This window comes from Cinclus cinclus, chromosome 6 (genome assembly GCF_963662255.1).
Source record: "Cinclus cinclus chromosome 6, bCinCin1.1, whole genome shotgun sequence".
NCBI lineage: Eukaryota > Metazoa > Chordata > Aves > Passeriformes > Cinclidae > Cinclus > Cinclus cinclus.
The window spans coordinates 40,915,480-40,930,902 of NC_085051.1; the positions used below are offsets into that span (position 1 = coordinate 40,915,480).

A 15,423-nucleotide genomic window follows, 5' to 3' on the forward strand; every position below is an offset into this window, starting at 1 on the left:
CAGGTACAGCAGCACAGGAGGACCCAGCAGTGTCAGACCTGGCAGGCAAAGCACAGCAAATAGGATTTTGGGCAATTAATCCCAAGAGGCCTATGCCAGCTCTCACCTACAGAGGATGGGTAGCAAGAGGAGGGAAGATGAGCAAGCTAAAACCTGGAGTAGGTGCCTGGGTGTTGGTGTTCCTGAAGGAACTTGGGGCAGGGTGGCATACCTGTGCTGTGGCACTGCCAGGCTTTGCTGCAGGGACACGTCCTGCCAGCCCTTAGCAAAGGCAGAGACATGCTCGTGTTGAAGCAGGGTAGAACCACGTGAGAACCCCACAGCACATGTGAGTGGCAGAGGCAGCCATGGGCTGGTGCACACAGAAAGACAGAGGTGGGGAGAGGCAGCGAGTGTGGCGTGAGACTCCCCGTGCTCAGGACTGCTGCATGGTCAGGGATAGGGATGGCTGGCAGGATCTAGTCCCCTTCTGGGAGGGTCTCCCAGCCACGTTGCATGGCTTTCACCACAGCATTGTAGAGTTTGCTCCAAGCTTCCTGCACCTCTGGGCTGAAGGCGGTACCAAGGCATTTCTCCAGCATGTACAGCAAGGACTCGCCGACAGTCTATAAACCAAAAGGGAGGTGTCAAGCTCAGCACCAGAGGATGACATGCAGTCTCTTGTTCTCATTTTGCCACCTTTTTTGGCTTCTCCAATTGCAGGGCAGCTGCTCCTCTTCCATCTACTGGGCCCCAGTCCCTGGCTCATCAGAGGGGGCCCAAAACCAGCCCATGTCATCCTCTTCCCCTGCCCTATGCTAGCCCTCACCACTGGTGAGTGGGGAGTGGAAGTCAGGGAGCGAGGGCTGACACTGACATGCACATACCAGGGAAGAGATACACCACCAATTTCTGTGGCTCCCAGGTGCAGGTAGCTGGCCCTATCCCTTGGCATAACAGTGGAGCAGTAGAGCTGAGCAATGCCCTTATCTCAGGAGAGTGGATCAGACTCCACACTGGATGCTTAGGGCATGTCTCAGTGCTTCAGGCTTCTCCACAAGGCACTTCTTTCTCACAGAGCTGTGAGCAACTCCATGCAGGAGCACCCCCACACTGAGTGCAGGGCTGGTGAGGATCACTACCCCAAACAAAAGGGACCCTGCTCCCTCTGAAGAGAACAAAACTAGCAATATCAGGAATGAGCCATGTGTGGATTACAAAACTTTTCTTCAACCTGCCCTTCCCCACTGCATTTCTGTCCATGCTTGATAGCAGGAGAAGAGTAAACAGGGGTTTAATACGGAAGATGCTTAGGTGTTACTGGCATGGAGGAAGCAGGGGCCAAGGTGCAGCAACCCCATTCCAGTGCAAACACAGAGAGATGGATGCCCCCTTTTCCAGGTGTGGTGAGGTTTGCCCAGAGAAATAGATGCAAAGGATCCAGGGCAAAGGCTGAGCCTGCAGCCCTGTGGCACAGGAGAGACTGCAGTGTCCTAAACCACAATCCTCTTCAGTGGACATGCTTTGCTGTCATCTATCCTTTCTGCCTGGACTTACTGGGCAAGAGCAGAAAGCCAGGGGAGCTCAAAGGTTTCCCTCATCGGGTCAGTGTCACTACATTGGTATCAGCACCTTGGACAGGATGCCCTGAGCCAGCAGCTTTCTCTCCAGACAGCTGAACCCAGGGGAAGGATGGGGACAGCTGAGGGTTGCAGGCAGGGGTGAACAAATACAGCCACAGCAAGACAAGAGAGAACAGCTCACCGAGAAAGACTCAACCTTCACACCCACTGCCTGATGCTTCTTGCCAAGGTTGCAGAGATACTCTTCCAGGCAGGATAAGTTCTCCAGGTGGCTCACAGCAGCATCAATCACCAGCATCACCTAGCGCAGGAGCAGAAAGGCAGAATGGCATTAACAGAAAGGTTCAGCTTCCCTTCCAGAGGAAATGAAGTGTCTAATCCTCTACTTCAGCCTTGTTAGCCTGACCCCCTCCCAGCCCAGATGCCCTCTGAGCTTTCCTTTGCTCTACTGTAATCCATGTGTCACATCAGCGAGGCTGGCAGCAGCACACACCACGTCCTTCCATGGGACACTACCAGAGCTGCACAGCAAGTAGCACTGCTGACCACCCTATCCCAGAGGGGATAAACAGCCCTACAGAAGAGCAGTTGCAGGTTAAGGCCTAATGCTGATACAGTCATTACAACTCCTTGGATCCCAGGAAAACTGTAAGGGAGCCCCAGAAGTTGCCAGAACTAGCGTTTCCAATTAGAAGTTGCCAAAACAGAGAAATTGTGAATAAGGCCACTCCAATTCTAAGATCAGCCAAGGTATTTTGAAGAGTTGGGATGAAGAGTACAGCCAGGTCTCTTGACCTGGTCTGGTAAAACACATACCATAGTCTCCCAGGAACATTAATAGTCAAATGGAAACAGGACAGAAAGATTTAAAGAAGGATGAAGGGAACAGACACAACAAATTAGAAGAAGAGATTAAAGCCAGCGCATGATTATCTTGGCAAAGCCAAGAGGTGATAGAATTGTGTTCTGCAATTTCAACAGGCAATTTATCTCCAACGAGAGCAAAGAACTATTTCAGCTCAAGGCAATAATCTTAACTTTGTCAATAAAGAGAGGCTGGAAAATAACAAAAACCTTACATCAGAGGAGCTCAGTCCTGGAACAGCCTCTTAAGAAGGAATAAAGACAAGCAAGCAAAGCACCAAACTTTTAAAGATGCAGCCAGGCAGTTTATGAAGGCATCTGCAAGCCAAGGCTGTGCCCTGTCCCAGTGTGGCTTCTCTTCAGGGTTAAGCAAAGGTTTTCTGCTGCACCAGGTGTACTGGGCATGTATGAGTCTCTCCTCAGCAGAGCTCCTTTCTGTGTTTGGGGGGAGGGGAATGTCTACTGCAGCACTGCCTTGCAGGCTCTCAGAGAGGTCTCTGCAGTTGCACCAACAACCTCTCCACAGCAGTGGGTCCCGGGTAGCCCAGGTACCTGTGCCACCTCCTGGTCAGCATGTGGCCAAGCAGAGAACAGTCCTTATCTCGACACAGGCGAGCTCCCTGAGGTACCTCCACAGCAGAAGGTTTCGTTCAGCTTTCACAGGAAGCAATTCACTCTCAGATGAGGGCATGGAAATCAGCATGGTGCCTCTTAGCCATTATAACCTGCATTGTCATGCCCTCCCCACTGTTGTAGGACACTTTGTCCTGGCCTTCTAATAGCACGCGTAACACCGTGCAGTTACCATCTCAGGAGGAGACTTCCCACGCGTTCCCTGGTCAGCCACACCACAGTCCAAAATCATTGCCTAAGAGTTTCTTCCGCCATGGGAGCTGTGCTCCAGCTACGCCACAGCCCCTCTCTCACCTTCCTGATGTGATCCAGGAACTCAGGGGCAGAGAGGCACTCCTGAGGGCTGGCAAACTGCTTGCAGTTGTACTGGAAAAGAGGCAGCAGGTCAGGATCCAAGTCAAACAGCCTGCAACAGCAAGAAAGAACACCCCATCTTCTCACTTCCTCAGCTTTACTTAAAGTCCCACTCACCCCATCAGCAGCACACCCATGGCCCACTTCTGCCTCCCTTCCCACCTACTGATTTCTCCCCATCTGTAAAAGATCTGAAAGTTCTGAAAAGTTTTAATTTGGGGCAATCCAGATTACCTTTAGACAAAAAAATGTTCTGTTTCACTAGCCCGTAACCCCAGCTCTTGGATACATATTCATGGCCCCTGAGAACTAGTCCCAACCCTCAGGAGTTCCTCCCAGTCTGGCCCTTCTCCTCCAAGTCTCAGCTGTTGTCTCAACTATTCCCATTCCCACTTTTTGATCCCCTTGGACCCAAAAGCTCCCAAATCAGGGAAGACCTCCAAGCTCCAGCAACCATCTGTACCAAGGGGCACGTGTACAAACTCAGCTGGATACCCCACTCCCTGACACCATCACCAGCTCCCATTTCCTCTCCTCCTGCCACATCCCCCCTTGCCAGTGTATGTCAGGCACATAGGGGACTCAAGAGCAGCCACCCGGGCAGATATAACAGGTCACCGGTAACTCAGGCAAGACAGTCTCTTCTCATCCTGCTCATTAAACTACTGCACCCTTCTCCCCTACATTGTTGTCACTGCTCTAGTCCTGCTCTGGGAGAATCAGATTCCTCTCGCTCCAGAAGCCGCTCATCAACTCTCCAACTGCCCTTTTTAAACGACTTTTCATTGATTTTTCCTTTTTTCTCTTCACATAATTGATACATTAATCTGCTGAGGACAGGCAAGAAGCTGGGTATCAGCCATTCCACCCGGCACACCATTTCTTCTGCCCTGCGACTGAATCCCTCCCTGACGGCCAGGTCTGCGCTCGGGGCTGCACAGCACTTCCCTGATCAGGGAATATTCGGGCGGCCCCTTCCACACACTCCCCAGAGCCAAGTGGTCACACAGCCCTTCGAAGAGCAGAAGTCGCGGTGACAAGACAGGGGATCAGTGGGCAGAAAAGAACAAAACCTGTCCGCCGCTTCTCTCTCTCTCCGTCTCCGCGTGGCAAGGTTCTCACTCGCGAAGGATGGGGAAGGCAGGGCAGCAGCGCGGAGCGAGGCCCAGCCCTGCCCCACGGCACCTGCCCCACGGCACCTGCCCCACGGCTTGGCGGCAGAGCGGCTTCGGCTCCCGGCGGACCGCCAGCCACGGGAGGGGAGAGAGGCCAGGGGAGGGGGACGGGCCGGGAGCCATCGCCAAGCACAGGGAAGCGTTTCTTTCCAAGAAGGGGAGCCCGTCCATCCCTCCCGCGAGGGTCGGTACGGGCGGCCGGGACTGGGGTGCCGGTGGCCTCATCGCGCCGCTCACCTGCTGAAGAGGACGAGGCCGTGCTGCACGGGGCTGCCGCTCACCCGCTGCCAGCTCTCCCGGATCAGCGCTCGCTGCCCGCCCGACAGCGGCATCCCGCTCTCCATGGCGGGGGCGGGGGCCCTGCCCCGAGGCGAGGCTCTGGTACCGCGGCTCCGCGGGCGGAGGGGCCGGCGAGCTGCGGCCGCCCGCCCCTCGCTCCTCCGGGGGAGCTCCGGCGCTGCCCCCGCGCCCCCCGGGGTCCGCCCCCGGCACGGCCGCACCGCGCTCCGCCCGCCCGCACCGCTCCACCCGCGCCTGCCCCGCCGGGGAAGGAAGATCTCACCGAGTATTTCCCACTCGGGAGAAGGAAGGAAGGAGGGATGGAAGGGAAAAAAAAGAAATTCGAAATGCCCAAACTTCCCTGGCCCGGGCCCGCGGGGCAGAGCAGAAAGTTCATCGGGTTCACGGTTGACATTTCCCGTCGTCCTGATTTTACAAGTGAAGCAGCGGGGCAGAGCCGCGCCAGCGAGGAGACCACCGGGACCTGGCTACCTTCGCTCAACATCAGCACGGCTCCCTTTGAGCGTAACTTTGCTTGGGAGGGCCTCAGAGCTGCTCCACAGCATCCTCTTGCTCTTGGTTTCTTCCACCGAAACTGGATATCACGCAGCCACCTACTATCTCCACAGGCAGACGCAGTCTAGACACTGCAAGGTACGTGTCTAATTTAAGGCTAATTATGCCAGCGGAAGCAGGCAAAGTTGTTAATAACAGATGAGAAGACATGACATCTTTGTCAAATGTGTTCAGAATGCACAGATTCTCTTCGCTGTTCAGACGCTGCTTAATTTGCCCCCAGGATTTACACAGCACAGAGGAAACAAAACAAGAAAAGGCAAATGAGGTCTCAAGCAGCGCAAGGGAAGTCAGGAAAGTTAAGGTTTTCAGAAAGATGAGAGCAATACAAAAAGTGCAACTATTACTGAAACCATCACAGTCTGCACCAAAATAATAATTGTGCTGATCTTATTACAAGTTCTGCTTCTCTACATCAGACTTATTTCTGGTAATCAGAAGAAAAGACAGAAGCCTCCGACCCATCCCAGGGGCACATTTACTCAGTGTAGACAGAAAGGAGGCTCTTCTTGTGGGGGAATTGAAAACATTCCCTGGGAGGAGACAAGTTCAAAGGCTCAGTGTTGTGTTCTCAGCCCCAGCTTGTCTTCCAGGGGCCTTTCTCCTATAGAGCTGGAGTGACAGCACTGACTGCCGTGACAGCAGGAAGCCACCCAAGATGACTCTGCAAGTGCCAGAATAAATTACCTGTTTTCCCAGGATTTTGAGACCTCGCCTTCTCAGTGCAGACCAGACAAGATGCTGCATAGGAAAACCTCCACATGCATTAAAGGAAGCTGAAGAACCCTGCCCTAAAGGTGGGCACTTGAAGCAAGAGTCCCGGAAACTAAAAATAAAATAAAATAAAATAAATTGAACTGTCAGATGGGACTAAGGAGTCAGATAAAATAGCATCTTAACTGTGTGGTTTCAAAGGGCATATTCACACCGGGGGATAATGATAAGTCACTGCCATGATAACCACTGAAGCAGCCTGAAAGGGCAGCTGGGAGAGCAGCAGGAAATACAGGGTTAATCCCAGCAGGGCGGAGAAGACCAGCCCGGCAGCGCCAACGCAAATATTAACCTTTAGCTCTCTTGTGGCTGATCGAGCGAAGCAGCAACGAGCATGAAGTATCATCCTTTGTCATCGGTGCAACGTGCTCTGACATTTCAGCCCGCTGTCACAACCACGCGGACATGGAGCTTCACCAGAGCCTGGCTGGACAGTTCAGCCTGGCCCTGCTAACAATAAAGGGTAGAGCAGATAGGCAGTGGTGCGCTGCCAGGGTACTGGAAAGGAGCATGGAGAGTCATCCCAGGCCACAGGGCACTGAGAAGCAGAGTTGAAGCACACATGTGCAGTCAAAGCATCAACCAAGGCTGATTATTTGCCTAACAACATTTTGAATACATTCAGACCTGGCTAATAGTGAAGGAAGAGAAACTCCACAAAAGCAAGTTGTAGTTAAGAGTGATCAATTCCTGAAGATTCGTTGGGATGTGGGACACCTTTACTCCTATCCACGTAAGGGACCATATCAGCAACCCTATCCCAGGGCAACAACAAAGTACAGGTTCAGCCATTGTTCCTGATAGTAAGGGTGTCCCAGACAACAGCAGTGAAGCTGTGGTGGCAAAAGAAAATGGTGGCTCTTGTCCAAAAATGTTCCCCCTGCACCTCTGTGCTGCAAGTAGCAGCTGAACACTCACAGGTAAGGCACAAGTGTCAGAATAGACCAGCTATAGGGGCAGCAATGAGAGTGCTGAGCCTGATACGCTTTCCATGGAAAATAGGAATGACTCAGCTGATGAAAGGAGCAATGGTCTGGCCATATCCCCACCCACCTGTTGGTACCCAAAACCTACATGGGTATGACACACAGCAGAGTCCAAGAACTCTTCCCTGGCCCCCAACAACAGCTCCTTCTAGGAAGGATACACTCAGGAGCAGTTTCTCCATCGTCCCTGACTGTCTGAACAGTGAATCCATCCCTTTGCTGCCTTCTGGCACTGATACATCTCCACTCTCTTAATAAACCCAGCATTTTCCCCCCTGTGACGGTCTTCCAAAACAGGAAGAAGGAGCTGCAAGGAGGGACTTGAGATGGAAGACAGGAACAGCTCAGGGATAAGAAACATTCAAACCACCATTCAAATGATTTAAAAGACTGAGGGTTTGAGAGAGACTGTGCTCTTGCCTGTGTGCGAAGCAGCTTGTTCCTTGCAGTTATGTGGCTGTCAGAGCTCCTCTTGCTGTCACAGCACTGAGGTGCTGAGAGCACATGTTGAGTCCAGAGAGGATTTAAAGTACAAGGAAGCAAACAAGAAAACCTCTCTTCTTATTCCAAATGTTTTGTGAGCCTTCAAGCATGAGAATCTCAGCAAGAGGTTGAGCACTGCAAGTTTCCATGCTCTGAGGGTTTCCTGTGATGGTTCCCAGCTCTCTTGGCTCCATGTACCAAACCTGGTAGGTTCAGCTCTTTTCTGAGCTGCTCTTTGATTTCTGCAAGACCGTCCCTGGAGCTCTCATGAGTGAAGAACTACCAGGTCAGCAGCACAGAGTGCTCCAAAATCATCTCTAGACCACTTGAAGAAAAGGGAGGGAGGATTTTGGAGAAATTCACTGATCTGCAAAGAGGATGATAATGCTCTTTTGTACTTTGGGAAGAACACAAATTTATAATGTTTTTAGTTTGCAGTGGATTTCATTATTGTAACCTATATCCACTTCAAATTACAGTACCAACACTCTTAAGTTTTCTTGCCAAGCAACAGTAAAACTTGTTCAGTGCCTCAGTTTACTCACATGGAAAGAAAGTTGCCCAATCTCATAAAACATTGTGAGAGAACTAGGAGTAAGCTTGCAAATGCCAGTCTCCAGCCCAGCTCTCAGGGCTCACAGCACCCAGAGAACAACCCTCCCTGTCCAGGGAGGCCCCATCTGGCCTGGCCCAGGGATGACTGCTGTGCCAATGCTGCTGTGGCACTGTCAGTTTTCACCCCAGCTGCTGCACTAACAAACTCATGTCTCCCTTTGAACTCCTGCTTATTTCCAATTCTATATCTGTGAAACTTCATGAATAATGACACTCTGATCTATCTGCCTCAGGCTCCCTGCTCACTTAGGATACAGACTCCTGGTCTTGACTAATCTCCTTTGCTCCCCCTTGTCCCCAGTCTCAAAACCACAGATTATGACAGATTCTCTTTTTCCCAGACTCCCATACCATCCTCAGGTGGGTGCAGAAATCATGCAATATTCCCAGAATTCTTCTCAAGCTACCCCCTCTTGCCATGGTGCAGCACAGCTCAGTAGCAAAGCAAGCCACGAAATACTGGTGCATAACAAAAATCAAGAGTGATGCAGGAGGTAATAATCTTGTCCATAAAATGATTAAATGAGCTGCAGAGCTTGCTTGCTGTCACCATGACTGTGGAGAGAGCAAGGCAGCACTACCACCCTCACTGATGGGGATCTGGGCTAAGGGGAGAGGGATTAGCAGAGGGAGGATTCAACAGTAAAATAAAATGAAAACTTCTTTTGAATTCAGTTTGCTAGACATCCCCAGGTTTATCTTGAATATTCTGTGGACAGCTAGGAAATGTTTGTACAGGCGGGTGAAAACAGTCCTAGGATGACCAGATATGAAGTGGTGAGAAAAGTCAAAGAGGATCACACTGAGCTGTTGTTGGACCAGGTCTGGAACTTGCAGATGCTCAGACCTCACCCCAGATGTTATTCCTTGGGCTCCCTAGCACAATGATAACCCAACACCAGCAGGCTGACCTTCCAAGAAGCAACATCCGCCTTTTGTAAGTCACTCTACCAAAGTGAGTTCGAAGAGTTCAAGACCGTGTCAGTCTTGACACACAAGCTGAATTTGGTCATAAGACACAGTTATGGAGGTGTGTGCAAAGCTGGTGGGATGCAAGCAAAAAGCTCTCCAGCCTCATTAGCTCAACATGGTGCTCTAGCTAATATGCCTGGCAACTTGGCAAGCATTGTGTTAGCACAGTTACCTGGCTGCTGTCCTACCTAGGGATGATGCACATGGTCTTGGATCTTCCTCCAATTGTCCTTATACTTCTGGACAGGCTCATCCTTCAGCTGCTGCAACATCATGGCAAAAGCTTCTAAAAGAATGCTTAATTCACTGTGTAGTCTCCTCTGTAGTTTTCCCCCTGGACTTTTTGTTTCAGAAGCACTGCTGGTCTCTCAGGTGGTCATTGATCGTCTTCTCTCTGATCTCACCTCTCTTTGTTCTCTCCCTCCTTGCAATTTAAATTGATACTATTGATTAGTGTTAGGCCATCTCTTATAAACATTTGACCTACAGTGCTTATCTCCAGGAACAGCGTTTTTAATACGATTCATTAAAACAAATATTTTGTCTTTTACTGCACCCATTCCTTCATGTGAGGGATGTGCCAGCTTTCCCACATTTCAGCTTTGCACTCAGCCATCTGGTCTCAAAGCAAACCCCATGTATTATTCCTTCTATATGTGGGACACTTCTGGCTTGAGACCTTCCCCTCCTCACCTAAGCCATTACAGCTTTGGGGCTTTGTCAAAAATAATTCTCCGGTTTAGTGAGGAGCAAACAAACTGCTCTGCTAGGTTCACCACTAAACCATGTCCCCAGGTGTCACATCTATGTTTTTTGTACACTTTAAAGTATGGTAATTCCACCACTTCCTGGGCAGGCTGTTCCAATGCCTGGCCACCCTCTGAGTGAAGAAATTTTTCTTCATATTCAATCTAAACCTGGCCTGGTGCAACTTGAGGCAAATTCCTCTCATTTTATCATTTGTTATTTGAGAGAAGAGAATGACCCCCAACTTCCTACAGCCTAACTTCAGGTAGCTGTAGAAAGAGATAAGGTCCTCCCTGAGCTTCTTCTTCAGGCTAAACATCCCCAGCTCTGTCAGCTGCTCCTCATCAGAGTGCTCCAGATCCTTTACCAGCTCTGTTGCCCTTCTCTGGACACGCTCCACTACCTCAATATCTTTCTTGAAGTGAGGGATCCCAAAAATGAACATGGGATTTGAGGTGCGAGTGCTGAGACGGGGACAATCATTGCCTTGGTCCTGCTTGGCCACACTGTTCCTGATGCACATCAAGAATGTACCACCTTAATGCATATTCACATTCTCATCTTAACGGATTCTCCCCACTTCTCAGCTGCTTTCATTCTCCACCTTGTAACAGAACAGTTATTGTCCCCAAAGCACTGCAAGGCACCAGCACACTGCCAGGGTGTGACTCAGCAGATCCAACACACACGCTTTAACAAGGACACATAATCTAAACTGCCATTCTGGTCAATGGAGAAACTCAGGTACTTCAGGACCACCTCATCCTAAAATACATGGTGAAAAAAATAGGTCAGGTGAATGAAGCCTTAAGACTACCTTTTGTCAGCTGCATGACAAGAAGATTACAGGCTTTGGATGTAATATGGAGATAAAGCAATGACTGCAAGGAAGATAAAAATGGGAAAACAATTTGCAACAATTATAATCCTTGTCAGACACCCAATTCTATAAACCACAAACTTTCTACTTCCAGAGCATATATTACACGGGCCAGAGTTACAGTTAGTGGTGGTGTATTAGAAAACAACTCCAAAGTGTACAACCACAATCCTTGGATGTAAACCAGGCAGCAGTAGTAGGTGTAGTGAAGATGAAATCCATGATTCCAGCATATGGACCTAGGAAGACTGATGTTAGAAGACATGGTACAGATTGGGAAACCTTATGGGTAAACCGAAGAAAATTAAAAGGAGGACATGGCAGATTGGGGGCCAAAGGAAGCAACTTATATTGGAAGTTTCTATTTAGTTACAAAAGAGATTAAGAAGCAGCTTGAAGACAGAGCACAAAACCTGTATTAAAACACCAGGTTGTAAAAAAGCCTCATTCTTGCTGAGGAACAGATAACAGGTTGATGGCTGGAATCTAGGAGTCTACAAATCTGGCAGGTTCAAACCAAATGCAAATTGGAATCAGTCACCACTGTTTACCCATGTGAGATTGCTCACCTGCAAAAAGAAGCCATTCTTCCTCTAGAGGGCAGTGAGAAATTTTACTTCAGATATTATCAGCATTTTAGGAACAATACTTCATTTTTTTTTTGTCATCTCCCTACATTCTAGCACAGCTTCTGTATCAGCAGTCCTCTCTTCCAGAACAATAGCCCTGATCAGACAATATCCGAAGACCAACTTGCACTGTGTGAAGCAATACAAGAAGTCAATAGGCTTTTCAGTTGCCATTTAATAGCCTATTGTATCACCCTGTACAGGCCACAATCCAGTTTCTAGATGTCCTAGCTGTACTTCAGCAGCCCTTGGAACACGTCCAAACAGACTGGTTGGCTCTCCTCCAGCACTCATCTGGGCATCAATGTGTAGTCCCAGGTAAGGCAGCTTTATTTTGTTTTTTCCCATCTAGCTTCACCCCAAGCAACCCCTTACTACACTGTACCCAAAAGCATATCCCAACCTCTCACTACAGCCTCATATAAAGCCAGATTCTGATTTTTAGTGTTCCAGTTTTATTTCAGATTCTCACATTTAGTTCAAAGTAAGGGCCTTGTTTGTACAGAACTCTGCAGACTGAACATGACTTACAGAGAAATGCTGGATTTCTGAATAAAGTGCTTGACTTATCAAATGAAGTGTTCATAGGTAACCTATCAGAAGCTTGATGAAAATACGCATTATACTTGATATACTATACATATTGACAATTTACCACATCTTTAACAGGGGGAAATAAACCTTCTTTGACAGATAGTACTTTATTCTTGTCCAAATGTATCAGTTTCAATTCTGTTGTGCTTACCAATACATTGCTTGGATAATAGTAAAATCTGGTCTCCTAGAATTGCAGTCCAGCAATACTTGTGTGCTAAAAGGTGATGTATATCATCACTAACCTAGAATAAATTCTCCAATGGGTCCATTTAAAGTTCATGCTGTTACTTTAAGCATATATGTAAAGAAAAAATGAAAGGGGAAAAAACCCATCTCAAAATCTAGGCACAAAGAGATTGCTTCAAAGAGATATTTATTACAAAATTAAATTCCAAATTTTACCTCATTTTCCATTATCACCTGTACAAAACATATTTATAGCTCAAGGGAACATTCTCCCATCCACACCATATGGTACAGTAATTGCACCGTAGTTAAAAGAATTCAGTTCACAGACAGATGCACACACACACACCCAGGCATTAGTAAGAAAGATTCAGGATATAGAACAGAATTACCAAAGAACCCCTCTCACCATTGCTCCAAACTCTTGCTTAGCCAGGGGCAAGCTCTTCAAGGATGGCTCTAAACCGTGTCTCTTGTAAAACACAGTAAGCTGACTTGGCAAAGTTTTAAAATCAATTACAAGTTCAGCAGGAGTGCTATCTATGCTAACATGTGACTGCCTCAGATATTATTTGTGAAAACCATAGCCCTTGACATTCAATTAAAATAATAAAAAAGTTTACAAAGTGAGGCAACCACACAACCAAGGTCTTAGTACTTTAAAGAAGACACAGAATTTTCAGTCCTGACCACTTGCAGCCTGTATTCTTATCCTCAGCCTTCCTGTCCCAGCAGGGATGAGCCTTATGTTGTTCTAACAGTCCACGCATTTTTGCTTTCATGACACACTTGCCCATGTGTGGGGTCATGGGGTATGGAGGCCCATAGGCCTGCCACAGCACTGCCCACAGCCTTTCTGGAGGGATGCTCCTTGAATGGGCTGTGATTAGCTTACCTCAGCCCTCCTGGAAGGATGCTCCTTAGGCTGGTACACCTTATCATGGTGAGCTATCCCCAAAGGCTTTTGTTATCCCACCATGCCATAGTACCCATGTTAATCCTCAGTAACCCATTGGTCTTTCCCCCTTGGTACCACCCTTGCGTTCCCCCATAAAACCCCCAGTTTTTCCCCTAGTTCTCCAGGGAGCTGTCCTCCCTGGCCCCCTTCACAGAGCTGCTGGATAATAAAGGAATCTCTATGGAATGCAGGAGGGGACCCTCTCTCTGGGAAGGTTGGTGGCTTCCTGGGTCAGAGCATCAGATCTCCGCGGAACCTCCTAGCAGCCTACAATGGGGTCACTTGCAGCAAAGGGGGAAAAAATATCTCACCTACATTCCCCAGCTGGCAGAGACACAGGGCACTGCTAAGGAGGTTTTCACATTGCCAGCAGGATCCTGAGAGGAGGAAACAGGGCTTGTGCACAGCGTGCCAACCCAGAGGGTTACTCAGTCACAGCATGGAAGGGAAGCTGCTAAGCATGGCAATGGAGAATTTCAGGTAAAAACCTTGTGTTTCCACATTAACAGTTGGTTTGCTCTCTCAAGTCCCTTAAAAATAATTCTCTGAAGGATTCAGGAGGAACAGGAGGGAACTATCAAGTAACACATTTCTTTACCCTTCCATGACAAGGTTCTGGTTTTGCTGTCAGACCATGTCACAGGTATTCATTCACTCAGGCTATTACAAGATGTCCCGTCCTACCCCTTGCTCAGGCACCTGTATGAAATGGATGCATAGCCCAAAAATTAGGGGAGGCAGAGACATGTTTTGTACTTTGGGCACTCTTCAAGAACCAGAATAAGGAAGATAAAAGAAAGTATATTCTATCAATGCCCTTTGTACATCAATCAGCCTTTGTAATCAAGATGAAAAAAGAAAACCCTGTACACACTAAAGAGTGGTGGTGGATCCCAGGGCTGCAAACAATCGTGGCAGACAGTGATGACACAAAATCCTTTACCTGGACCAAGGGCAACCTTGGCACAGAAATCTCCATTCAAATCCTCCACAGAGTCAAATCTGTGTCTCATAGCATGTCTGGTCCAGTTCCTGGAAATAGGCCAGTCCCTGCTGCTGGAATAGATGTGTGCCTATCGATGTCCTGAAGCGACTGTTAGCAGAAACCTTTTAAGAGGATGGATTGCCTAAGATAAGGCTAGATGAGCCTAGAGGCCCTTCAGAGGGCCTCTATACTTCAGAAGACTGAAGAGTTGAAAACAGAGTTTACACATAAAAAAGAATTTGAAGCAGGGAACATGGCAGCCTGCAGCTTTTTGTAATGTGAATCCATGGAAACAGTTTGATGAAATACCTCGTCAGTGATAAAAGCAGCCCTGTCAAGCAAGGTTCAAAGAGAGCAGCTGCTCCAGAGAACAACACCTGGCCTCAGAAAGCACTGTTAGCTATTTTCCACATGACTGGAGAACATGACTAATGAGCAATTCTCAAAAAGAACCTGAACTCATTCCACAAGCACAACTGGAAACACTGAACTGAAGCAGCCCAAATTCCATCCTGAAAGCAAAGAGTGCCTTGCACCCATTGTCTCATGTCTGTACCACTCAGATATTTCAAGAAAGAGTCAGGAAGGGAATCCAAATTATTGTATTTTATTGACCTCACAAAATATCAGTTACTATTATGTTTCAGCAATGGCCTGACAGGTTTTGTTTTAAGAAGCAAATCCTGAAGGTCAAAATCTAACTGGAGTAATTTTTCAGTACTTTTCTCCCGAAAGAAGACAGAACTACATCAATGTACACTTACTTGAAAACCCAACCCTTGAAGTCCAGAGAATGCAGAGGAAATGCCTGCCCTCTAATCTTCAATATAGACCTTTCAATCCTTTTTAACTCCAGATCAAAAATAAAAATTCTGCTAGAAGCTGCTCCCTCTTGTGGAATAGCTAGATTTTTTTTTCACTGTATGCCTCCACCCCCTTACCAGCATGCAAGACCTAAGAAATAGTCTCAATGCCAATCAAATGCTCTCAAGAGAATTTCTGAAGTGACAGTCCTAAAGAAAAATAAACCTTTTGTCTGTATTGAAACAGAAGCTGGACTTGTGCCTAGGAAGGTGGGATGGGAGCATTAAATTTGCCACCTTCAGCACTCAGCTGCCAATCCATATCCAAAAGACTACTAGCAATAAAGGATGGAGGGTTTCTTCCT

General features: G+C 48.1%; 1 protein-coding gene across 1 annotated transcript; it reads right to left on the reverse strand.

The window, feature by feature from the left end:
• Positions 1–458: 458 nt before the first annotated feature.
• Positions 459–4,932, reverse strand: NGB (neuroglobin). The gene is made up of 4 exons (XM_062495683.1): positions 4,826–4,932; positions 3,354–3,465; positions 1,744–1,863; positions 459–605 (listed from the first exon to the last, which is right to left on the reverse strand). Exons 1-4 carry the CDS (start codon positions 4,930–4,932, stop codon positions 459–461), a joined length of 486 nt encoding a protein of 161 aa, XP_062351667.1.
• Between the last annotated feature and the right edge of the window lie 10,491 nt (positions 4,933–15,423).